Source organism: Meles meles, chromosome 5 (assembly GCF_922984935.1).
Source record: "Meles meles chromosome 5, mMelMel3.1 paternal haplotype, whole genome shotgun sequence".
In the NCBI taxonomy this organism is placed as follows: Eukaryota; Metazoa; Chordata; class Mammalia; order Carnivora; family Mustelidae; genus Meles; species Meles meles.
The window spans coordinates 71749167-71774782 of NC_060070.1; the positions used below are offsets into that span (position 1 = coordinate 71749167).

General features: G+C 43.0%; 1 protein-coding gene across 19 annotated transcripts in view; it reads left to right on the forward strand.

Moving 5' to 3' along the window:
* The window catches only part of EPB41L2 (erythrocyte membrane protein band 4.1 like 2), a 218962-nt gene extending 197050 nt beyond the window's left edge, over positions 1-21912 (forward strand). For all 19 annotated transcript variants that reach the window (XM_046004670.1, XM_046004675.1, XM_046004682.1 and 16 more), the window contains 2 exons: positions 3634-3743; positions 20643-21912. In XM_046004670.1, the coding sequence (XP_045860626.1) occupies positions 3634-3738 (105 nt within the window). In that variant the 3' untranslated portion in view covers positions 3739-3743; positions 20643-21912. The remainder of the gene's footprint in view (positions 1-3633; positions 3744-20642) is intronic.
* Positions 21913-25616: the final 3704 nt, after the last annotated feature.

A 25616-nucleotide genomic window follows, 5' to 3' on the forward strand; every position in this document is an offset into this window, starting at 1 on the left:
TAGCAGTTTAATGACATTGACTTCCAGTTTGACTTACACCTACTTTTAGGAACTTATAAAGTATTTTTTTTTTTTTTTGCAAGAACTTATAAAGTTTTTTTTTTTTTTGCAACATTAGAGAAATTGGGCTCTTTACCCTTCGGTGTTTTCCCCTAATTATTACTATTATTGAGGAGTGGGAGAAGGAAATCTGAGGTATCTTACAAAGTAGAGAATTTACATGGATTCAGAAATACATTTAAAAGAATTGTACTTCCATTCTAATGTTAACGAGCAGAATACGTGACTTTAACAAACAGGTGATTAGTGGAACTGTGGTAACTTTGAGGGTAGCTTTCATTTCATTTAAATTTTAAAGATTTTTTTATTTATTTGAGAGGGAGGGAGCGTGTGCTCACAAACGGGGGGGGGGGGGGGGGGGGGAGGCAGAGGGAGAGGGAGAAGCAGGCTCACCACCAAGCAAGGGGCTCAGATGCCCGGCTTGCTCCCAGGACCTTGGGTCAGGACCTGAGCCTAAGGCAGATGCTTAACCGCCTGAGCCACCCAGGCGCCCTGAGGTAGCTTTCCTTTTAGGCTGCAATCCCAAGTGATGTGAATTTTTTGTTTTGTCATTTTTTTGAGTGATTTGAACTCTACTTTAAAGGAAACCAAGCTATTTTCTTTTATAACAACTTGAAGGAAAGGAAATGTTCAATTGACCATCTCAGCTGGGAAGTCAGAACAGATGAGAGTTACCCAGCTTTAAACACAACACTGAACTCAGGAAAGAGAATTTTAGAGAACAGAACTACTCATTAAAAAAAAAAACAAAAACAACAACTCAGTCTTTGTGACCAGAGAGAAATAGATTTTCTTCTCTGCCTGTAAGGAAAACTACATTCTGTAAACCCCTGTAAACATGATTTTCCTTCCGTCTTTCCTGATGTATTCTTTTCATTCCTTGAGAGCTATCGGAGGTTAAAGTGTTGCTCTGGCTCTGAATTTGGACTTTATAGTAGAGATTCCTAGTAGTTGACTAGGACCTATGTCTGTTTGCCATGGGAAAATGAATGACCCCATGGAAACCAAGTGTCCTGTTCCCCAGATAGAGGATTTCTTCTCCGCTGGGACAGTTTTGAGCTCCTCCGACCTAAGTCAGGCAAACTCTGTTCTTTTTCCCTCTGGGACTCTAGGTCAGCCAGCATTTATTGAATTCGTACGGTGTGAGAGGTGGGAGCCCACATTCTTCGGCATGATGGAAAGTGAAAAATCACGGTCTTCTCCTAGCCTCTGTTTCTCTCACCTTGTCTTTCCACTGAACCTGTGCACTCTCTGGCTTTCTGGTGCCATGTTTTCCTTTCAAGTATTACTCTCGGGTGTTATGTGCATTCTCTCGTCTTTTGGCCTTACTGCCTCTGAATAGCAAATAAAGAAAACACAGTTTGAAATCTAAGTACCAAAATAACACATGCTCCTGATTCTTAGATTAGGGGAAAACCCGCAGCCCTACCTGTGACTGCAGGGACACGACTTTGTTCGTGTGATGTGGTGCTTTAGCACATTTTCAGACCGAGGGCAGATACTCACATGACAGAGAGATATTTGACTTTTCATAACTTTTTCAGGTTTAATTATAAGATGCATCAACTTTTTTGAGTCCGTTTACTTGTGGCTTCTGGTGTGCTTGTACCAGGAGCTCGTGAACTCCCTGTCTCCTTACAGCCTGTAATGAGACCATGGAAGTATTTAAATTAGAGGGAAATCACTTCCCTGCCAAAAATAGAAGCCGATCACATAGTGACTTGAATATCATTGACCCCCTTTTCAGTTCCTTGCCGCATATTAGAAGAATTTTAATAGTGGAAAGAAACCCTTCCTCTGAGCAAGATAGGAAAAAGGGAATCGAGCTATTTGAGACGCTGGCTTTGTAGGAGGTCACCCTGTGTGTGTCCTGACACTCTGCTCTGCACCAGGGATGTGTGACACTGCGCTAACTCCCCAGAGTGTCTGTCTCTTCCCAGTAAAATAACTTCTCAATTTGGCAGGAGCATGTGATAATTTTCTCACAGTCTTTACTGTTGCCATCATAAATTAACATTTCACAGTATTTAATTTCATGTACTGATATTACAGAATGATCAGAATTAATGGTACACGGATTTCAAATGTGTTTGAGGACAATTAAACTGTTTTTTGTTTTCCCTACTTTTCTGCTAATTAAAGCCTGTTTCACATATGTTCCCTTCCCTTGGGCATCATTTGTATTTCCCCTTTGACATTGTACTGGTTTAATGTAGGCAGGTCCTTGTAATGAACGTGAGTTAAAAAGTATCTGACAAGCTGTCTGTAGCTACATTTGGCTCCTATCAGAGCTGACGCTTTCCCAAACTGGATTCCAGAAACCGATGTGGAGTAGTCCGTTTTGATGGTTCCGATTGCTCACGTCCCTCTGAACATGCAAATCCAGAGTGACTCGGCTGTGCTCTGTCTCCCGTCCCCACCACAGATACCTGCAGACACCTCCCAACCTCCTCCCTTCCCCCCACCCCACTCCCACCCTCCAGCCTGCCTGCTTCTGCCACGCAACAGACAGTTGTGCTGCTCTTCTGGGAGAGTCCCCTGTTTGAGCTCACTCTTGTCCTGACACCAGAGGGTCACCAGAGTTCATTCCCTAGTGGAAATTTAAGCACCCTCAAGTGACTTCCAAGCTTCTCTGTAAAAATTTTGGGTATAAAACCAATTTCTTCTTCTATAGCTGTACTTTTGTGTGTGTGTGGACTCAGGCTCCAGGTTTTGTTCCATAACCTTTCAGCTGGCAGGAAGCATACCGCCAGTAAGAAACGTGGTCGTCCCCTTAGGCAGATGATTCCACAGAAACAGGAAAAATTACACTGCTGCTCTCAAATGTGTAGTTTCTATATGAGATCTGGTGCTGTCTTTCCTCGAAGACTTTCTTTTTGTTTTAGACTTCGTTCCTAGATTTTGAGTGTTCTGTGGTGTTTCACTTTCTCCCCAAGAATCTTGAAATATCTTTTGCCTCAGAAAAAATAGAATTTTTCCACTTTGTCACATCACTCATACGTAGTTTACTTTCTGATAAAATACAAAGAAACTTTCCTTCCTGACTGTCTGGTCCAGGAAGAGCCCATGAGGCATGGTGGGGGGGGCGCGTCCTGCTCCTGCCCCACAGCCTAGCAGCAAGATGGCCTTGAGCATGACCTGTTGACCTCTGCACCTTCGGTGGTTTGTGACTGTAAAACAGAGACCTACACTTGCTAAAGAGCGGTCTCTCTTGCTTCACTTCGCTGACTGTGTGTCCCCATTGCTGCTGCTGTTTTTATCGTTCTGGGCCCTAGACGTTCCTCCAAGTCTCACCCAAGTACAAGGCTGGGGTTCAGAGTCTGCACGTTTCCCTTACATGCATTGTTATTTGCAAAGACTGGAAAATGGGCACTGGGGGAAATGAGAAGCTTCTCTAAAATGAATATGAGCCCATTTCACGTCCCTGCTTCCTCAAAGCAATAAAACCATGTTTGCTGGAGATGAAGTCCCAGTTGAGTGGCGTCCGTGTGTGCCACCGTTCCGCGAAGCAGCCTGTCTCCCCTCCCCCTACAAGGTCTCCCTGCTCACGGCACTCTCTTCTGACCCTGGCAGGCGCTGGCCCAGGCCATCCGGGAAGCGCGAGAACAGCACCCGGACATGTCAGTCACGAGAGTGGTGGTGCACAAGGAAACGGAGTTGGAGGAAGGGGAAGAGTAATTAAGGTAAGAGAGGCTGTATCGCCCGGGGCCTCTATCCTGGCTGTTCGTGCACCTCACCCTGCCTGGGGATGGGAAATATACTTCTCCATCACGGTGTCTGTCTCCTGTGGTCCATATGAGTCTTCAGACTTCTTTAGCCCAAGTTCCCGTGCTTACGTTCCCTGCATAAAATTATAAACTCTGTTGACCGATGGGCATGTGATGTTATTAACCGCCATGTTTTGAAAACTGCTAGTAATTGACATTTCTGTGTTGTTTTACTGCCTACCAAATACATCAGTGTAAGTTCTCTTTATTAATGTTTGCAGTGACCCTTTGAGGAGGGTGCTACCGCCTTCATTCAAATGAGGCTTTTTTGCTGTAGGGGGCACAAAAAGGAGATGAGTTAATTCCCTTAAATATACACAAAGAATTGTATATCAGAGAATAAACCATAAAGGAAAAGATTGCTTTGGCTACATAAAAATGTAAAACTTAAAGGATAAAATGACAAAGTTCAAGATACCTGGCAGAGAAGGAGTCAATATCATGACTCTATCACTAACTCTTCTGTCTCATCAAAAAATTTAAGCACTCGGGGCGCCTGGGTGGCTCAGTGGGTTAAAGCCTCTGCCTTCGGCTCAGGTCATGATCCCAGGGTCCTGGGATCGAGCCCCGCATCGGGCTCTCTGCTCAGCAGGGAGCCTGCTTCCTCCTCTCTCTCTCTCTGCCTGCCTCTCTGCCTGCTTGTGATTTCTGTCTTTCAAATAAATAAATAAAATCTTTAAAAAAAAAAAAATTTAAGCACTCAAGTAGAGAAACGGGCAAAGGATTAATCCAGTAACCCAGAGAGAAGCTAAGTGAACAGTAAGTAAAAAATGTTCAGCCTCATTATGGTTTAAATCAATACAAATTAAAAATTCAGTGTATAAGTTTTCACTTTTAAACCTGGCAAAGTTCATGTTTTTAGCTTGTGTTGGGGAAGTTGTGAGAGAGAAAATGATACTCTTCTGCTTTATAAACTAGTAATACTTCCTGGAGGACAGTTTAGCAAAGCCCACATTAAGCGTGCCTACCATTTAAAACCTGTGTTATCAGAGATGTGTAGAAAGGCTTACAAGAGTATTTCTCACATCGTTTCAAATTTTTTGTTAGTGTGCATAAAAATCTAAATGGCCCACAGTAAGGATTGCTTATGCCTTAATGCTGCTTCTGTGTGATGACTAAAACATAGCCATTAAAAGTTATGTTAAAGAATTCCTAGTGAAATGAGAAATGTTCAGAATTATATATGTATTTAAAAAATAAGTTTTATTGCATAGCATGTATACCAAGATTTTTTTTTGTTTGTTTTTAAAATGTTCTGTACACTGACTGGTTGATAGCCCACAGGCAGGGCTGCCACAGGTGACTGCACATCTTCCAGCTTGGGGTTGGGCCAAGTGGAAGATACTTTTCCATCACAGGAGGTCATGGCTCCCACCATTGCAGCTGCTGAACTGATTGATAAGAAATGACATTTGACTTTCTTGTTCTTACTGATCTTCATAGATTCTGCATACTAGTCCTTTGTTAATTTTTATGTGTTGTGAATATCTCCACATAGTTTATCCTTTATTCTCAGTATAGGTCAATATAGTTGTTGGTATATCGAGATATCGAGTGTAGTTATTAATGGAAGCTTATGTAGTTCAGTTTCATGCTTTCCTTTATGGCTTATGCTCTTTCCATACCCCAGGGTGTTAGGGATACTGTTGATCCAGGTATTTGAATGTTGCCTTTCACAGATCAATTCTTAATCCATAAGAAATTGGTTTTTCTGTGTGGTGAAAAGCAGCACCGTTTTTTACTTTTGTTTCCTCGAAAAGTAGCCAGTGGTCCAGCCTCGTTTAATCTGCATCCTCTTGTCTCTAATCTACATGTCAGATATCCAGTTTCTTATACGTGTGGGGGGATTTCTGAGCACTTTAATTTCCATCAGTCCGTGTGTCTGTCCCTGCTCTAATGCCAGACTATCTAAATTACTATACCTTTAAAATGAGTCTTGGTATCTTGCTATCCCCACCTGTGTTTTTTTTCTTCAGGAGTGTCTTGTCAATTCTGGGCTAAAGCTTTCTGTTCCATATAAACTTCAGAATCAGGTTGTTGGGTTCTAAGATGACCCTGTGGTATCTTCATCAGAGCTGCATGTGGTTTGCAGCTCACTATGGCGAAAATTACATCTTTATGATGTAAAGTATTCTTCCCCACAAGCATAAAATATCCCTCTTCATTTATATATGGTATTTTTAAATGTCTCCCGGTAAAGTTGTATAATTTTTTAACCCAAAACAGGTCTTATAAATCTTTTCTAGCTGTTGCTAGTATAGGAAGATACCAGTGACGTTTTAATGTTCGTCTTGTATCTAGCAACCTTACTCTTTATATGTTAGATGCTGTTTTCAGCACATGGTGTACAAAAGGCCTACAAGCAGAAGTCATTTAAAATTTGAGCACAAGCAAAATATCCATTTAACTGAATAAATGTGCTGTTATGTGCAAGGCTGAGCACTCTTAGCTAGCCGTCAGAAGATCAAGTGCTCTAATGTTTTTTTGTTGTTGTTTTTAAAGATTTCATTTATTTATTTGACAGAGAGAGAGATCACAAGTAGGCAGAGAGCCAGGCAGAGAGAGAGAGGAGGCTCGATCCCAGGACCCTGAGATCATGACCTGAGCCGAAGGCAGCGGCCTAATCCACTGAGCCACCCAGGCGCCCCTCAAGTGCTCTAATCTTGCAGGATCTCAGACTATGTGACATTGGGCAAGGCAGCAGAGCTGGTCCAATCCACCTTTACTAATTCACAGGACTTATTATAAGAATATAATAAGATAACGAATGAGAAAATTTAGTGTTACACAATTACAAGTATTTTTCCTGAATTATGTTAATCAGGAACATAGGACAAAAATTAGTGGCCAATGTGAGTATTACCAATACCCACTTTCATTGTGGCATTTTAATAAGTTTTAAAGTGAGTTAGTTGTATCCGTTATTCCTAGCACCCTATCCTCATTTTTGCAGTGGGCGTGCGTGTACACACACACACACACACAGCCTGTGAAATTTGCCTATTTCAGAGGACACCTTTTTAGGCAGCCCTGCTAAACAGATTTAGGCAGTTAAAATATAAATTCGCGTGTAAGGTGAGCAAACTAGATAAATTTGGAAAGATTCATTCATCCATTCCAAAAAATATGAGAACAAAAGTGTGCAAGGATAGAGCTGGGCACTGAGGATTCCCATGGTCACCTGGGAAATAAACAGGGTCCCCTTCCTCGGGAAACGATCCGGTCCAGGAGGGGAGGTGTAAATATTAAGAAACAAAATGTAATTTGCAAATGTGATAAATGCTCTGAAGGGAGTAATGCGATAGGAGAGAACCAAATAGATTTACGCTGCTGTAAATTTACGCTTTCCCTTGAGAGAGCGAGTTTGCATTGAGATCTGAAGGACAAAGAGGGGTTACCCCAGTGTCTGAGTCCTTGTAGCACCCCGCCTCTTGCTGGCTGCCGCTTGTTCTCGAAGACTTTCCTTCGCTGGTGCCTGTCAGGGAGGACGGGTGCATGGGCCTTTTCGGTTACCCGCTGGCTGCCCTGCCAGGATCCCACAGAGGCAGCAGGTGGGCCAAGGCCAAGTGCAGGCCAGTCACTGAACGCCAGAAAAGAAGAATAAGTACTTATTGGTGGTGTAGCTGCCCTACCACCTCTTCTCCGACATGAAAAATTCTCCTTCTGATCTGACCTGACCTCTTCCTTTGGAGGAGCTCTGAGCTTTGGATGAAGCACTGAGAGTGGGAGGCAAGGGGAGCAGAGGGAAAGGTGGTGGAGGGCCGAGCCTCCCAGGGCTTCTGCTCTCAGCTGGGTGCCGGCCACTGGGAGGCCCAGAGGAGCTGCCACAGACTCCGTGAGAAAGGAAACACGCTTCAGAGGAGTACCTGACTAAGTCTGTGTAGCTGTTTTTCTCTGTGTTCTGTGAAGAACTCCTCCCTCCCCAGTTTATCCTAAATGGCATGTTTATGAGCCCTCAGCTAGACACAACACATCCGTGGCCTTGTCGCCACTGGAATGGTGCTCCCCAAGAGTCCCCATGAGGAAGAAGAGTCCTGGTTGCTGGTTTGGGCTGTGAGGCTTCAGAAAGAACAAGCCCCAGGAGGGGGAGCTGGCGACTTTGCTTCAGTTAGCTCTGTCTGCTCTTTGCACCCAGACTTCAAACAAGTCCCAGTGACTCCTAGAGTCATCACTGATGTGTAGGATAAAAAGCAAACAAGGCCTCCTTTTCAGCTGAAAGCAGTGAGCCGCCAAAGGAGGAAATGATGGAGGAGCAGCGTCTCATCCACTCACGTATTTTACTCTTGTTGTTGTTGTTGTTGTTGATTATACCAGTATATACGGAATGCCCATTGGGTGTCATCTGTTTACCGTGAAGGTCCAAACCAAACAAGGTCTGCACTCAGCAGTAAATCATTGTAGCAGGGTACAGTCTCTGCCTTGAGGATGTGTTCTGAGCTGCGTTCGGTGGGAACAGAAAGGCAAGATCTCTATATTAGGATGGGGTGTCAGATGGCTTCTCACCAGAGCTTTGAGGGGAGTAGGAATAGCTCAGGGAAGAAAGGCATGGAAGGAACACTCCAGGCAGAGCTGGTTCTCTGAACGTCATACCCCGAGAATGGGGCAGCATCAGGCATGTCCGGGCTGCAGGGCACGTGTTGAAGGAGCGCGATGAGAGCTGGGGGCAGAGTGGCCGAAGCCCGACTCTGAAGAGTCTTACAAGCCAAAAGCTAGAGTTTAGCTCTGCTTGGAGAAGCGAAGGGACACGAACACCTCGTGTATTGGGGAGATGATTTGGGGGTAGAGGTCTGTGACTTGGTGACTGCTGACATGGGGATATGGAAGTTCGTGATTTGGGAAGATGGCTGAGCAGAGGAGGATCCCTGGCTTCTGGCATGAGCAAGTGAGTGGGTGGTGGGAACTGTAATTTCAATCCTGGGATACAGGTGTTGGTTTTCACAGGTCCTGTGCAACATGGCCAGTCTTCTCAGCTCAGCTGTCTTAAAGCAGAGGTTCTTGTTCTATTTTTTGTTTCATGATAGTGTAGGAGAACACACCTGCCATGGCATTATGGAGGAGGTTTGGAAGTGAATCTGTAAGGGCCTGTCTTCGGCACATGGCATGGTTATTTGGAAAGTTACCAGATAGTCTGAGTGTTAAGAGGAAATGCAGCATTGCAGATCGGCTGGGTTCAAATCTATTTCGTAGTATGTGACCTGCCAAGTTCTTCACGTTTCTATTCCTCAGTTCTGCCATCTGTGAACTGAGGATAATAGAATTTATAGAAGAGTTTGTTTCCAAGGCACGCTGTAGCATATCGAGTCAGCTATAGGAACCACTTTGCTCCTAAGAATAGAATAAACATTGGAATATCCTTCCCCAGGGGTGTTGAGTTTGAGGTGCACGTGAAATGGCTACATGGAGAGAGGTCCAGGAGGTCGCCAAGAGCTTTGAGAGAAATCACACCAGGTTCAGAGCTAAAGGTACAGGTTTGAAAGTCATCTGAATGTGTCATCTAGTGAGGAAGCCTTTGGTTTGAGGCATGTTATCCTGGGCAAGGTCAGAGGAGATGCAGGAGGGGGAATGGGAAAATAGGAAGAAAATGTGGAGGAAACACTGTCACGAAAGTTGCAGAAGACGAGAACTCCAAGAAGGAGAGAGTAATTAAGTCTTGACTATTAAATCAAGTGAACACGTCCTCTGGAATTGTTGGTATAGAATCAGCCTGGGACTTGGTCAGAGTTGCGTCAGGCAGGTAGTGGGGATGGAGCCCTGTAACGGGTTGAGGAAATGGGGCTTTTACACGGAAAGTACTTTCAGGAACCTCTCTGTGCTGTCCTGCATCCGTGAATACCAATTTCTACATAAGATAATGTTGTCTTCAAGCTAACATTTCCGAGTCAGGGTGATATTCAGAGTTTCAAGATGAACTCGAGAGCCAGACAGGAAATTAGCATTTGCTGTCTAACTGACTCGCAGGAGAAAAGAGCCACGTTGGCTGGACTGAGTTCTCGCTCATCACGGGCTACTCATTCCCATGTAGGCCCTGATGAGCCTGATCTTGTATCTGAAGAAGCCCCAGCCTGTGGACTTCCAGTTCAGGAGCCAGGAGTTTTTCAGGCATACCACATGCATTGCATTTTTATTTTATTCTCCTTGGCTAGTTGTACTAGTCTTGTACCTAAAATTAGCATTAGTTTTCAATGTAGATTAATCAAGCCTAAAATGCATATTTACACATAGCCCCGAAAAGCCATTTCAGATTTAGTGGCTGTCAGGCACAGCCACTTTTCACTTTGGCATGCTGTGGAATGTTCTGCTTCACATTTATAAATCTGGCAGGTGCTTTCCATGAGTCAGTTCCAACATATTTGAACTACCCCACAGAAGAGGCACTGGACGCCGCCACTGTTGTGCATTTGTGCGCACAAGAATCACTAATTCCCCAGGGTTTGCTCTTGGGCAAGATTATTATCGACTCTTGTTTTTGCAAATGAAACTATTGTTATTGGGGCTTTCTTTCCTGGTAATAACAGAAGCGATTATTATTTTTAAAAAGAGCTAGCAGAAAATGTAAATGATCCCTAATTCCTCTGCTCCTAGAGTTAGATAATCCCTTTTCACAGTGTATGTATGTGTGAACACATACACGCCCACGCCCGCCTCTGTGGATGGAGGCTGGGACTGTCCATTCTGCGCTCCAGCCTGTTTTCTTCTCCCCCAGCAGTGCATGGGAGATAACCTTCCTCGGCAGCCTCTCCTCGTTTTTCATCAGCCATTGAGCAGACACGTGAGGACTGACGTGACTCCTGTTAACGGGCGCTTAGGTTATTCCTCCCTTGTCACCGTTCAGCACGCAGCTGCAAAGGTCGTACTCGTGTGTACATTTTGGGGCACGAATTTCATCATTTTCGGGACAAATGTTTCCTCCTGAAAGGTTTGAGGAAGTTGCAGTGTATGAACATCCCTACTGCCCCAGTTTGTCTGAAGCTGAGGATTATAGAATATTTAAGAAATCCTTGCCCATCTGGTGAGGAAAGAACATTTGTTCCCCTTGTCTCCTTTTTTAATTGTGAGGAAAGAGCGTTTTGTTTTCATTGCTGGTGAGGCTCAAACACACACACACACACGCAAAATTTTATTTCTTTTGAATTGTCCGTTCTTTCCCATTTTTCTATTCAGGTGTTAATTATCTTATGTCAGACAGATTTATTAAGGTTCCTAACCCCTTCATCCCAAATGTTGTGTATTTTCTCTAGTTTTTCATTATTACTGAGAATTAAAAATAGCACCAAGCTGGGGGAGGGAGAGAGAGGGGTAGACAAAATCAACAGATTGGAGGCATGAAGGTCACATCCAGAGTTTGGTTTCTTTGGCCCAAACAGTATTTTTTAGAATTTGAATTAATGAACAGTGCCTAAAACGGGAAAGCACCGACTGATTTCAGAACCGTCAGGAGCTCCAGTGGTATTGAGCCTGCCCTCTGGCATGGCCGTGGCGCCGCCCTCGGATGATGGAAGAGCCCTCCCAGCACCTGTGTCTCCTCAGGAGGCCCTGGGTACCCCGTCTCCCTGCTCACGCGTTCACCCACCTGGCCTCTGAGGGGTGGGCGTGGTGATCGTGACTTTATTATGCCCTAGGCTGGACGAAGGCATATGGAGAAGTATGAAAATCAGAAGAATATTTTATTATAAACAGTTTAAATTACAGCCTCTTCTCTCCACTCCCCACCCCCCACACCAACTCTTTTCAATGAGGAAGTAGAATCCTAGAGAATAAAGTAGTCGGCATCAGTTCCTTATACTCAGGACTCCTAAATGCCATCCATGTGTGGAGCGAACGAGAGTGTCATCTGTCTGAAGAACCACAAATGTCGGTCATCCCAGATAGGATTTTCTAGATGTGTAAATTTGTGGTGGCGTTAGGAGGGAATTTTGTGGTGGTAACCACGTAGTGTGTGTTTAAGATATTCCTAACCCCATGAGGATTACATTGGAGGACCTATTAGCCCTACATCTATTTAACTCTCATGCATCAAAATAATTCCATTAGCCTTAGAGCAAGTATGTGTCTAGACTTGTCAGGTATGATAGCCAGTCCTCACCTGTGCTATTTGAAACATGGCTCTTCCAAACTGAGATGTGCTATAAGTAGAATATAACAGACTGGATTTGAAGATGTTAGAAAAAAAGTGTAGACTAATAATCTAGAGATTTGGGTCTAGAGATGAAGTTTAGTGGAACTCAAAAGAGTTCTACTGAAGGAAAACACAAGACAAATATTTGGTGAGTTCTGTTCATATATGGTTTCAAAGGTTCCCCCCCCCAAAAGATAATGGTTTTGATACTGTTTTTTAAGTGTAACTTTTATTTGGTGCTTTATCAGATAAAATGTTTTTTCATCTCTTTATCTTATGAACCTAAGATCGATACAGGCTTAGCTGGAATACAGTATACTGAGTGTAACCTTATTCTAGTCCATTTATTACTTAAAAGAAGCTTTAAGAGTTTATAAAATGCTCTCCTATCACATTCCCATGAGATTTAAACCTAGCAGAATGAACCGGAAGACCTTACGCTCGCTTTAGGACCAGATATTAACTACTGGTAGAAACCTTTGTCAGGGCTCTCAGAGATTTGGGAAAGCCATTTTAAAAAAGAAGGCCGAGCCCTCCCAGGATATGATAGATGTAGTTATTTAACAAAAGAACAGAAGAAAGAAACCGCAAACTTTCCACTTCAATCAGCAGGTGTAAGTAATGGGGAAGACAGGCGACAGTGCTTCCTTCCTGCAGTGAAATACAATTGTTTGTTTGCTCCCCTGCCCGAGCCCCTGCTCTTGGTTCTTGCCTTCGCAGCTCAGTCCCTGGCACCTTCATCCGCAGATTCATCAGTGCTGCCTCTTGTCACGACACCATGCTTGCCGCACTATGGTAGCTCTGGTGAGCAGGAGGTGAAGCCATGAGAACCTGAATGCAAATAACATAGTGAAAAGGAGTGTTTGGGAAGCCTTGATAAAGGACTGTGAAAGCTGACTGAAATTTCTGATTGGTAAATCCGAGACCTCCCCAGAAAGATATCAGGGAAGCCTCTCTCTGCGGAGTGCTGGGAGGGGATTTGAACGTGCGGAGGTGGGCAGAGAGGAAGAAGCTTGCGGAGAAGCAGTGGCAGGGGTGTCAAGGAGAACAGCTCCCGCTTGTGGCTGTGTGTTGAGTTCCCAGCAGAGCTGGAAAGACTTGTCCAAGGCATACTGCAGAGGGCCGAATTCCGTGTCAGTACCTCAGCTTAGACTTCGCTCTGTAGGTCACCTACACAGGGTATTTGAGTAGGGGAGCGACCTTTTCAGCACCGTCTTCAGGAAGATTAATTCATCGGTGGAGTGTAGGACTGATTGAAAGCTTGACTGGTTAGATGAAGTACCCTGTAAGGGAACCATTATACTGTTTCAGACAATTATTAATGGGGAAACTGACACCTGTATCTTTAACAAGAGTAGAACTGAACTTAGTTTGGAAGCAAACCAAGCAAAATTTGAAATATCATAAATGAAAATTTATAAAAATCATTCTAGCCAACATTCACCAGATGCCTACTCTGTGCCCAATTTTGAGGACTTTGCCATTTCCTATTTCAGTTAGTTCCTACAGTCATCCAAGGTGCAGGTGAGGACATGGGGGCCTGGAGAGGGTGAGTTCCTTAGCCAGGTCACACAGCTGGTGAGTGGCAGGGCTGGACTGACCCAGAGGCAGCCTGAATCCACACTGCACACCGCTCTGCAGAAGGCTTCATGATGGGAATCTCTCAAATAACAAACTCCCACCAATGTAGTTGAAATGCATCTCATTTTAGAAAAATTAATTTTGTACAAAACGTCTTTGAAGTTGCAGCTATGATATAAAGCTAAGTGAACAAGTAAAACCATAATATAAAATAATCATGTTTTAAAATGAGGTAAAATTAATGTTTCCATTTGACAGAATATTCTGCAATTGATGTGTAGTAGTAATTCTTTCAGTAAAGGGACTTGAAGGTGCCAAGTGTAAAGATTCTAATAGAAAACTTACTGTTAACTTTAAAGAAAACACAATTAATTGGCCTGATGTGACTGATGGCTCACCCTTTCCTCAAAGGTAAGGGAAGGTAATTGGCTTAAAAGCTAAGAGAGCTTTGACCATCTCGGGGTGGGAGAGAAGGAAGGTGTTCTTCCTCACCTCTCCTCTGTGAGGGAGAGAAAGGCAGTTGTGTCAGAGGTAGACAGTTTGTTGTTGTTGTTGTTGTTGTTGTTGTTAAACAAATGGAAATTTGGGGGAAAACATCTCAAAATGACTCTCGAAAGCAAAAATACTTAACTAAATTGATGCGATTCTAGCAAACTCTGAACTGAACTTTTATCTTTGAGGTGAAATTGTGTTAGTGTGTGTGTTATCGAGCGCAATATAGTTGGCACTCAGAGAAGGCCGAGATAGCGGCGGGAGGAATCTGGTCCAAGACCTAAATGTGAGACGGACCCATATGAGAGCCCACGCGAGAGCCTCTTGAGACCACAGAGGTGCCCTAACAGCATTAATATGTTCATGCCAAACAAGCGAAGCAAAATTATTTCCCTGAACTATTTGTTGTGAATGGGTGCTGTTTTTCATTTGGCCAAATGGAAGAAAACGCTAGATTTAATGTTTCCCTCTGAATTCAGCAGGTACACAAATCTGTGAGAAAAGGAAAGGAGGGTGATACATTAGGGGTAGCAGATTCTACACAGGCAGCTCCCAAACTTTGTCGACTCAGGAACACTTTATCCTCTTAAATATTGCCGAAGGGCCCAAAGAGCTTTCGTTGCTGTGAATTATACATACCAAAAGTTACCATAGTATAAATAAAAATTATTGAAATTTACCAGATTATAAATGAAACAGAACAAATTAAAAATATTTATAAAAGAGCTCAAGATAATCAGTGAAAGAAGCCTGTCAGAAAAGGCCATATGTACTGTGTGGTTACAATGATATGAAATCCTACAAGAGGCAAAGTGATTGAGACAGATCATTGGTTGTCACTGAGCTCCTTGGGAGAGTCTTTAAATACAGGGAAGCTATTGGGCCACCTGGGTCGCTCAGTTGAGCAACTCTTGATTTTGGCTCAGGTCATGATCATGGGGTCATGGGATCGAGCCCCACATTGGGCTCTGTGCTCAGTGTGGAGTCTGAGGATTCTCTCTCTCCTCTCCTTCTGCCCCTCCCCTGGCTCACTTTTGCATGCACACCCACACGTGCGCTTTCCCTCTCAAATAAGATCTGTGAAAAAAAAATATCAGGAAGTTATCAAGCTCATGGTGGCCAGAATAGTCTCCCAAGATTCTAGTTTTCACCTGCATGCTTGAATTTTATCACTGGCCACAAGTCTATTGTAAGTTGTTTTCATTGAGATGACAGGCTCGCCTCATTGTCAAGAAAATGCCTGCCTAGTAGAATAACAGTTTGTCCATCAGCAATTCTCAAGTAAAAAAGGTGTTTATGAAAAGGCGGCTTCTTCAATTCCCAACTCGAGCGTTCCTTTCTTCTCTAGCCATCCGTTGTACTTCCGTATGCAGCAGGAGTGCGCTGTGCCCATTTTCCATTTCATTACCCAGAATGTTAAAAAGACACGAACTCAGCGGTTGAGTTGGAAGACAGTAATTTTCTGTGTTTCATCCAGGACATCCTTAAGTGAGGCTGGCTTGCCTTCTTTGTTCCTTGTTTCACTGAAAGAGTGTGGTGGCAACAAGTCCAGTGACTTCTGGTGCACTTTGGTGCCACCGTCTTGACCTGTGGCAAGATGCTAACAGGTGTGTTCCCCCTTGTTGTTGCACTATCGGTGAAAATGTCCACACCCCAAAAAGGGCATTTAGTGTCTTAGTGTGGTTGTGAAATCTTTTTTTTTTTTTCTTTTTTCTTTTTTTTTAAATGTAATAGCTTTGACTTCACAACCCCCTGAAAAAGAGTCTGTGTGACCCTCAGGGTCGGCCGAGCACACACCAGTGGTGCTACCAACACTGTAAGAATTGACTTTCCTGGGTTAACCAAATAGAAAATTTTTTTTTTTTTCCTTTTTAAAGTTGCATTTGTATCTTTTTTTTTTTCTCATTTTATTTATTTTTTCAGCATAACAGTATTCATTCTTTTTGCACAACACCCAGTGCTCCATGCAAAACGTGCCCTCTCCATTACCCACCACCTGTTCCCCCAACCTCCCACCCCGACCCTTCAAAACCCTCAGGTTGCCCCAACCTCCCACCCCTGACCCTTCAAAACCCTCAGGTTGTTTTTCAGAGTCCATAGTCTCTTATGGTTCGCTTCCCCTCCCCAATGTCCATAGCCCGCTCCCCCTCCCCCAATTTTTTAAAAGGTTTTATTTATTTGAGAGTGCGTGCATGCATGCGTGAGCAGCAGGAGGGGCAGAGAGAGAGAAGCAGGCTCCCCGCTGAGCATGGAAGCCAGACAGGGCTCTGATCACAGGACCCTGGGATCATGACCTGATCAGAAGGCAGATGCTTAACCAACTGAGCCACCCAGGCGCCCCTCACTCTACACCCAATAGAAATTTATTCTACTTGCATTTTTGGCTCTAGGACTCCTGTCTTCCCATGGAAGTTATATAAAAAGTGAAAATCAAATGTGCATATTGGAGACCCAAGGAAGAAAGCTTCGCATTAGGAATAACTGACGTCCATAACCATAAACTCTTGTATTTAAAACTGAGCACTTGAGTGCATGGATCTCATTTTTATTTAGGAAAGAGTTGGATTGTCTCTCGCATAAATTTTCATATTTTCAAGAACTCTGGCTATACTGCTGCCCTATGGGAATTGAATCTTACTTAATCCAAAGACAAATGTTACGGTTTCTTGCATTCGTTTAATTATTTTTGGATGAAAGCCGTATTTTTGCATTTTTATTGAGACTCCCCTCTGGATAAGTGCTTTACCACTTACAGGCAGAATTTCTGGTGGCTTGGGTCAAGTGCTTTTTTCATGAGTGTACATTTGCAGTTTACTGAATCAGTTTCTGGAGAAGAGCGTGCTCAAGCTTGGGCCCCATGCTGGGAGCTCCCTGTCTCTGGAAACTCGGAAGCTCTGCTTTTCAAATGAAGTCATAGAACCTCTGTTCTTGAATGTGATTTCTCACTGCTCCTCGGGCACACTAAAATAAGTCAGAGTGTTCCAGAACCTTCTGTGAGGACTTAGGGCAAAGTGGGCAACAGGCACATGTCCTTGAGGAATTTAGATCTAGAGTGGGAGCTGGGATTGGATGAAACCACCACGCTGAGCTATTCCCATATTGGCCAAAAGAGGGGGACAGAGGCTGGGGAACGGGGCTGTGGGAGTTAGAGATGTTCACTGACATTGTATGCAGTGTGGGGGGATACGGATGGAAACAGTGGTTTGGGCTTCTGTTTTTGTTTACTTGACCAAAATTCTAATACCTAACATATAATCCACATACTTCAAAGCTATGATCTTATCCAAACTCCAGGTGAACATTATAATGTCATCCAAAGGAAAAGCCTAATAATACCTGTCCATTTGTACTGACCAAAAAAAAAAAAAAAGATATCCAGACTATTGTGAATATAAGGAGGAATTCAGGCTTAAAAAAAAAAGAAAAAGAAAAAAAAAACACAAGTTTTTTTACACTACCAGTGCGTAGTCTTCAGTTCGATTGGAATGGGTGATAAATCATTATGTGTTTAAAAAAAACACACACACACAAATATGAAGGTTTTGGGATTTTTATTTTTCTCACAGATACATGCCAGAATAGAAAAAATGTAAATGCCTGATGCTTGTGTACCCATGGCATTGGTGGTTCTTTTCGTTTCTCCTTCCCAGTCAAAAACCTAGATATTTACTACTTGCAAGAATATATTTCTGTATGTGTTTAAGTACAGAAAGCAGTCAGAAGAGAGGTGGATGGGTCAATTATAAACTTTCTACGATGAATTATTCCCTATTCATCCAGGACATGAGGAATTGGGATGTTCTGAAATGCTGAATATCTAATTAGCTCAGAGTTACACTTGATTTACTGCTTCTTAAAGAACAAGGAAAAAAATGCACTTGAGAGAGGGAAAAAATGCGCTTAACAGTAAAATTACAATAAATGTAACTTTCTTTCACTCTGAAAACTGTTTGGAATTCTAAGAGTGTGTTAAGGTTGTCATTTGTAATACTTATTACCGCAGAAGGAAATTGGTTTCTTTCTTTCTAGTGGTTTGATTGCGAATAAATGAAAGTAAATGACATTTGAGTTTACATGGGTAACTATGTCTTTTTCTCCACATATATTTCAATAAATGTTGAAGCTCTTTGAAATCAAGATCTCTCATTCAGTTCCTATACACTCCTAATTCCTGTTTACTTGTCTGCTAATGACTTGGAAACAAGTTTAATTTTAGCTTTCTTTTCTAAATTGAAATTTCTTATTTTTGGTGAAAACAGATTCAGTGAAATAATGTAACATGGAATCTAGAGGAAATGGAGAATAGGATCCTAACCTCATTCTTTCTGTGGGTTTCCAGGCACTGGTAACCTGAGAAGTTCCTTTTCTATAATAGAAGCTGGGCATAAGTGGCATCTCTGTTCAAGAACCCAGCAACCAGCCCGCAAAGATCAAGAATAGATCTTGACTTACCTATTCTGTGACTGAGGCCGCAGCGAACTCCCAAATCCAACTTGATTGGTAGTTTTATCCATCCCTGATCACCATTCCCAAGTTTCTGTTCATAATTACTAACCTAAAAAGAGATGACTTTATCTCTTCTCCATTGATCCCCACCCTGCCCTGTGCCCGCCCCTACACCCCGCCTAGAATCAAGCAGAAGTCCTAATGAGTAACGAAATAGCCTAAAGCAGACAACAGGTGAGAGACAATGAATTTGATTAATCAATCTGCCCTGTGTAATGAAGAGGCTAAAATAATATCTGTGATAAATCTCAGTGGTGCGGAGTTTTCCTGTGAAAACAAGACTTTTTAATGTAATCAAAAGAATGTGCATTCTAATGGACTCTGGGGCCAGTGTCCCTTGGAAAGGACCTTAATTACCACTCTCCACTGTCTACTGTCATCACCTACCATATGCCAAAACTTCAACTAAGAGGTGAAAAACTACCTTCTCAAAACCCTTTTCTCTCTCTGGGGTGATGCACCATCTGTATTTTTTTGTCTGCCTCCCTGTCCACTCCCATTTTAGGCCTCTCTACTCCCTCCTTCCCTCAGATTGTGGGCTCCCCCCGGAGGAGGGGGATTGTGTCCCTCCTTTTTCCTTACACCTATAAAGACTGGTTCACCTGTAAGTTTCACTCGCCCTCTGCGCCAGCCTGCAAATCCACATCCCTGGTCCTAAGACCTCACCTGGGCTTTACGACTGTCCTGAGGTCCCCGACTCCAAACCTGATCGCGCTCCCTGGTACTTTCTTGCTTGTCCCCACCCTCCAATTGTTCTCCTACAGGGTTCCTCTCTGTCCACCCTTCCCCCTGGTTTCATTCAAGTCTGAGTCCTCATCACCGAACCATCCTACATGGCCCTTCTGTTTCTCTCCTCTCCACCCTTAGCCTCTTCATCAGACTGAAGCTGCAGCCCTGTTTTCAGAACATAAAGCAGGCCATGTCAAGCCTTCCTCAAAACCCACCTCCTCTCCTGAGCTCGTCACGTGCCATGTGGACTCGCTAACCCCTGGCTCTCTGACCTGTCTTCTGCCTCTTGCACTCTTGCACTCGGGATCACTGCAGTAGACTGCAGCTGGTCTTTTGTCTGAATGCTCTGACTTCAGTCCTTTGTCTTTTCGATCACGTTTGTACTCCTCAGTCTGGTATTAAAAAGTAGACCTAATATTTTTTACCTGACCTTCCATTCCTCACCCTATTATTAATTCTCTCCAGTAATGCCCATTTCCTCACTATCCTGTCCCCACTCATTCTTGCTCCCTTCACCCCCCGTACTCTGTACTCTGCATACCCCCCACTAACACCTTGTGCTGTCTCACTTCCTGGCCTCTTGCCCCATTCTCTTCTCACCTGCAGTCCCTTTTCTGTTCATTTCAAAGAACGGGAGATGAACCATGAGAGACTGTGGACTCTGAAAAACAACCAGAGGGCTTTGAAGGGGCGGGGGGTGGGAGGTTGAGGAACCAGGTGATGGGTAATAGGGAGGGCATGTACTGCATGGAGCACTGAGTGTGGTGCAAAAAGAGTGAACACTGGGGGCGCCTGGGTGGCTCAGCGGGTTAAAGCCTCTGCCTTCGGCTCAGGTCATGATCCCAGGGTCCTGGGATCAAGCCCCGCATCGGGCTCTCTGCTTGGCTGGGAGCCTGCTTCCTCCTCTCTCTCTCTCTGCCTGCCTCTCTGCCTACTTGTAATCTCTATCTGTCAAAAAAATAAATCTTTAAAAAAAAAACAAAAAACAGTGAACACTGTTACACTGAAAATAAACAAAGTCAGAACGGACTTTGTTTTTCCTCCTTCCTTGAATCTAACGTTAAAGTCTACATGGGTTTCTCTGTTTTGGACTGTTGATGTATGAGTTACCTCTGTTTTATAATTAACTCTGTGTGCGTGTTCCTATTTGCCAGTTTGTTTCTGGTGCTTGTCAGTTCTCCACATAGTGTAAGGCCCCCGGGGGTGACATAGACTTTCCTGCTTGTCTTCTAGTCAACATGCTATTGACTAGAAGAGTAAATAGAAGAGTAGAACGAGGCAAATGGTAACTGTTGGTCATTTGATTTGGAATTGGATGGCACATTACTTACATTGTTTTTCAAGCCTCTGTCTTGGGAGTATTTAAGTCTTTTCTTTCTTTTTCCTCCTAGAAATTCCATTTTTTAAACAACACTCAACTTTGTGAACCTGAAGAATTTTGATCATTCCAAGTCTTAATGCCACACCACTACTCCAGCGAATTTCTACTACGACTGGTAACAATGACCAGAAGCCTGAAGAATTAAAATGCCAACAACCAAACCTTACCTTAACAGCTCTGGTCTATACTGTTCCCTCGCATTTTAATACATTATTTTGTTTTATAACCACTTCTAAATATTCTTGATTCTTTCTTCTTCTTCTTTCTTCTTTCTTTTTTTTAATTAGGAAGTTTTGTTTTTGTTTCCTGTTTACTTTGTGTACAACTACCTGCATTTTATCACTCATTTTGATCAAATGATAGTGAACAAAGCCAGCCCCACGCTGGTAAGGTGCTGTTCACTTGAACAGGTGCTGTTGTGCGGAAAGGAAACTCTGTGACTAATTTCCATAGTGGCTTTCCTGCCTTCCAGATCCTTCCCACTGAATCCTTACCGTAAATATTTACGGAGTTTTCAGATTGCAGTAAATATACTATATGAGAAAATATTAATACAGATTAAAAGCATTTCTTACATCCTGAAAATTTTCTAATGTTTGAGAATTTCATCGGGGCTGTTTTTTATATTGAACCCTTCTTGACTTTCCAGTCCTCTGACTTTCCCCTGAAAGTCAGAGATGCTCCCGACTGGACAATTGCAAAGAAGCTCACTGACCACGCACTGTGTTTCGAGACCCTGTCGTGCCACAGTGCCAATGCTTCTCAGACACATGCTCTTCGGCAGCATTCCAGAACCCGGAGGGAGGAAAAAGAGAAACTACCGTTTCTTCCCTTCTACTAAAATTTCAGGCAGCTTAAAACCTTAGTGCTTTCTTTCTTAACATGTCCAAATTTCAAGATTTTCCATTATTTGACTCCTTTGTGTAGCACACTTGCTTTGTATTAAACCTCCTTGTGTACTTGTAAAACTGACCTTTTGTTATCGAGCAGGTGTATCTCTTTCAGATATAGTTGGATGATTCACGCAGGTTTGAGGACACTGGGGAGAGGAGCAGGGGCTGTGGTGGTGGTTTTGGTGGTTGTAAGGAAGCGAAACCACTTACCGCCAACACCGGAGACCTGATAGGGGCCTATTAACGGTATTGAACATGTTTTCCTTTGCTTTTGACCTTATGTATAGTTCTGATGCCAGATTAGATTTATAGCAGCTTCAAGTTGTATTAAATGATATTTTGCTTTCTGTAATACTGTTATAAAATAAAGTTTGTTTATTCTCTAAACTTGCCGCTTCTCTTTTTTGCAAAGGTTTAAAAAATAAACTGGACTGATCTTTTCAGGCAAAAGTCTTATTATATGGTGAAATGCAGCATTTTTTAGAACCTGTTACTCCAGTCTTTTATAATTTGCGGCTGCCCCCCGCATCTCTGATGCAAAATGGCTAAGGCATCACTGAAGGTTCGGACATCCATTGTTCAGAGTGCTGGACTCCTCCTGCCTGGGTACACGGCCCACCACCGCCTTGCAGATTCTTCAAGGGAAAATCCCGCTTGTTTTCTTTGTGTATGTTTTGTTTTTGTTTTCAGAAAATATTTTCGTTCCAGCAGCTGAACCCTCCTCTGCTTAAGGTTTTGCTCTACTGTCCAGTGGGCTTCAGCTTATGAAACAGAATGGGTTCTACCAAGGGGTTGCGTCCATGTCTAGTCGGGGTGTTTCATTATGAGACTTCTGCCCAGACACCTCGGATTAAGTGCTCCATTTTCCTCTACACATTGAAAGCATTACAGAGCAAATGACCAACAGGGTCTATTCCGTTTTATAAAATGTTACACAGAATTCCTCGAGTCATTTAAAGCGAGCGTGTTAAATACAAGGTACATGACTGTGTTCTTTGGGATCTGCCCCCACTGAATTATCTCTCACTTTGTGAAAGGTCTTTCTCACTTCCTGCAGAAGTATTACAAAAACCACTCCTCTCTGGAGAAGCAGATCTCAGCAAGCTGAGCCTTAGTGACATTACGGAGCCAAATGTGGCTCTGCGAATCTAGTTCTCATCAGAAAGCTTGTATGGATAGTGTTCATATTTAAAGCAGAAGTTGGACTTACTAAGAGTTCTTTGGGAACCAGATCTGCCCATCCTTCCTGTGATAATGGCCCTGATAAGAAGTGTCCATGGCAACTCCCAGTGAACAGGAAATGCTGTGTTTGATTTGGGCTCAGTTTCATTCAGCTGAGATAGCAAGGATGGGGCTTGAGGTCCTGGAGACACCTGGAGCATCAGTGGGGCTTAGGACCCAAAGAGCAGCCGAGCACCATATACATAAGTGATGTCGTGTATCACTGCAGCTGTGATACAGTGGCTGCAGCTGCAGGACTGCCATTCTGAATATTTTGTAGTTCTTAGAAAGTATTTCCCAGGATATTACCTTGTTCTATAAAGTGAGTTTTCAGAACCTCAAATGATAGAAAGTAGGTCAACAGTGTTCACTGAGATGAGAGACGTCTGGGTGTAATTGTTTATCTTAAAAGCCATATAATTTCGGGGTGGTAAGTAAAAATTCCTTTTGTCTGCTTTGGGGTTTTTATAGGTAACATTTTACGTAAGCCTTATAAGCAGTCCTGTGTGGGATGCAGGAAACATCAATGCATTTTCCGCAGGCCACAGCTGGATAAAAAATAAGGTTATTTTTACATTTTTTTAAAGGTTTATTTATTTATTTGACAGACAGAGATCACAAATAGGCAGAGAGGTAGGCAGAGAGAGAGGGGGAAGCAGGCTCCCTGCTGAGCAATGCAGGGCTCGATCCCAGGACTCTGGGATCATGACCTGAGCCAAAGGCAGAGGCTTAACCCACTGAACCATCCAGGTGCCCCAATAAGATTATTTTTAAAATATGTAGAGTTGGTAGGTGTTTGGTATTTGACCATCATGAGTGGCTTCTGTTTTATGATACATTGTACATTGCATTATTCATTGCATAGACCCACAGTTCGTGGAATGCCTATCACCAAGACTCCAGCAATGACACGGACTGTAGCCACAACAACTGCCCAACATGGACTTCATTAAGTATCCCCCTTATTCATGCACAAAGTTGTTTGGTATCTGAACACATAATTGAGAATTCAATTATAGGTAGGGAGGAGTGAGTTGTGGTTCAGATGAAACAAGATTGGCCATTAGTGGATAATTGCTAAAGTCAGATGATGGTAAATAAGGGTTTACTATATCATCCTGTTAAAATATTCCCTAATAAATGCAAAAAAAAAGGGGGGAAAAAAACCCTAAAGCCCCATAGTTTTTTGTGTTGTTTTTTTTTTTTTAAAGTCCTTCCTCCATGTATTGTTAGAGAAGAATACATCGTTCTTCATTGCATGGTGCTCTGGTCAGTTTCCACCTGTTTCTCGTGCTTGCACGAGAGAGTGGGACACTGGACTGTTACTGCTGAGACAGTGACCAGAGGGAAGGTACCTTGATGAGTTTTACAGAAGCCAGCCTGGACTTGAATGGATCCTTGCATGCACCCATTCATGTGTCTGCTGGGATAAGGCCATGGTGTAGCACCAGCTCTAGAAGATAACATGGACAGCTGGCAAATCCGAGATGCCGCTCTCCTGACCCTTGGTCCCAGGGCCAAAAACACCGACCCTGTGTACAGCTGCGGTGCTAGATTAGATTTATAGCAGCCTCAGGTTGTATAAAGTGATACTTTGCTTTGAATACAAAGTCCTAAGAGACCTACACTACAGATGGACCTTGGAATCCCCGACTCAGAGTAACTGAACCATGTGACTTTAATGAAGGCTCTTAAATCTCTCTAAAGTGAAGGTACTTCTACATCTCAGTGCAGGGATATTCTGATAAAAATGTGTACAATGCCTAGCGGAGCTCCTAGCACAATAATACCCTCCCAACGTGGCAAGCATTGTGAGGGGTAATCCCACTGCGCACAAGGTGATCCACCCCTGGCATATTTGTGGAAGATCATTGTCACTCTGAGCTGTGTTGAGGGCGTTCCCTAGTAGAATTCTGTTATTCTAGGGTTACTTGGGAAGTCTGTTGAGAAGATTTTGGCTTTGAGTGTATGTGGACCTTACTTCCCTGAGAGCCCCACAGTGTCAGGGACCTCTTAGGGTCTACTCATGGTCTACCCCGTGGAGGTAGCATAGATACTTGGAGACTGACTGCAGGCTTCCTGACCACAGACTCTTGGATGGATTTCAAGGGTCTGAACTTGCCCCCAAATATATGCAAAATTGTGGGTGTGTGCATGTTTCTTAAGAATAAATTCCTGGTTTTCATTAAGTTCTCAAATGGTTTATTATCTAAATAAAAGGAACCTCTGCTCTTAATAATCTGGGTTTGGGAATGTTGGTTTTGGGTTTTGGAGGGGAGGGGGATGGAGGGTTGGGTGAGCCTGGTGGTGGGTCTATTAAGGAGGACACGTATTGCATGGAGCACTGGGTGTGGTGCATAAACAATGAATTTTGGAACACTGAAAAAAAATAATAAAAAACCACAGTGGAAGGAATTTTAAAATTTCCAATCTGTTTGGTGGTAAGTATAAATAAAATATTTTGAATGCATGTTTTCTGTTCTGTTGTTTGTCATTCATTTGCCAGGGTAATTATCATTGTGTAAATTCTGATAAACTCAGAGGTCTCTTCGGATTAGCACACTAATTATAAAGTCAGGAAGCAAGAATCTCCAAAGAGTATTTGTTCTAAAAATTGTGTTTCTAAACAAGTTAGAAAATTAATTTCCAGAATGTGCTTTAACAGTTATGAATTCTGATTTCTGAAACAAAACATTGCCAAGAAGCTTTAAGATTTCAAGGAAAAGTTATTTTTCGTGTATGGGAGTACTTATTTGTTCTTGATTTTCTAATTGCTATTAAATTCTAGAAAATACTAGAGGCTATTACCTGGTCGAATTAATTACAAGTTTCCTTTTTAAGGGTTCCAAATAACATTGTGGGGTGTGTGC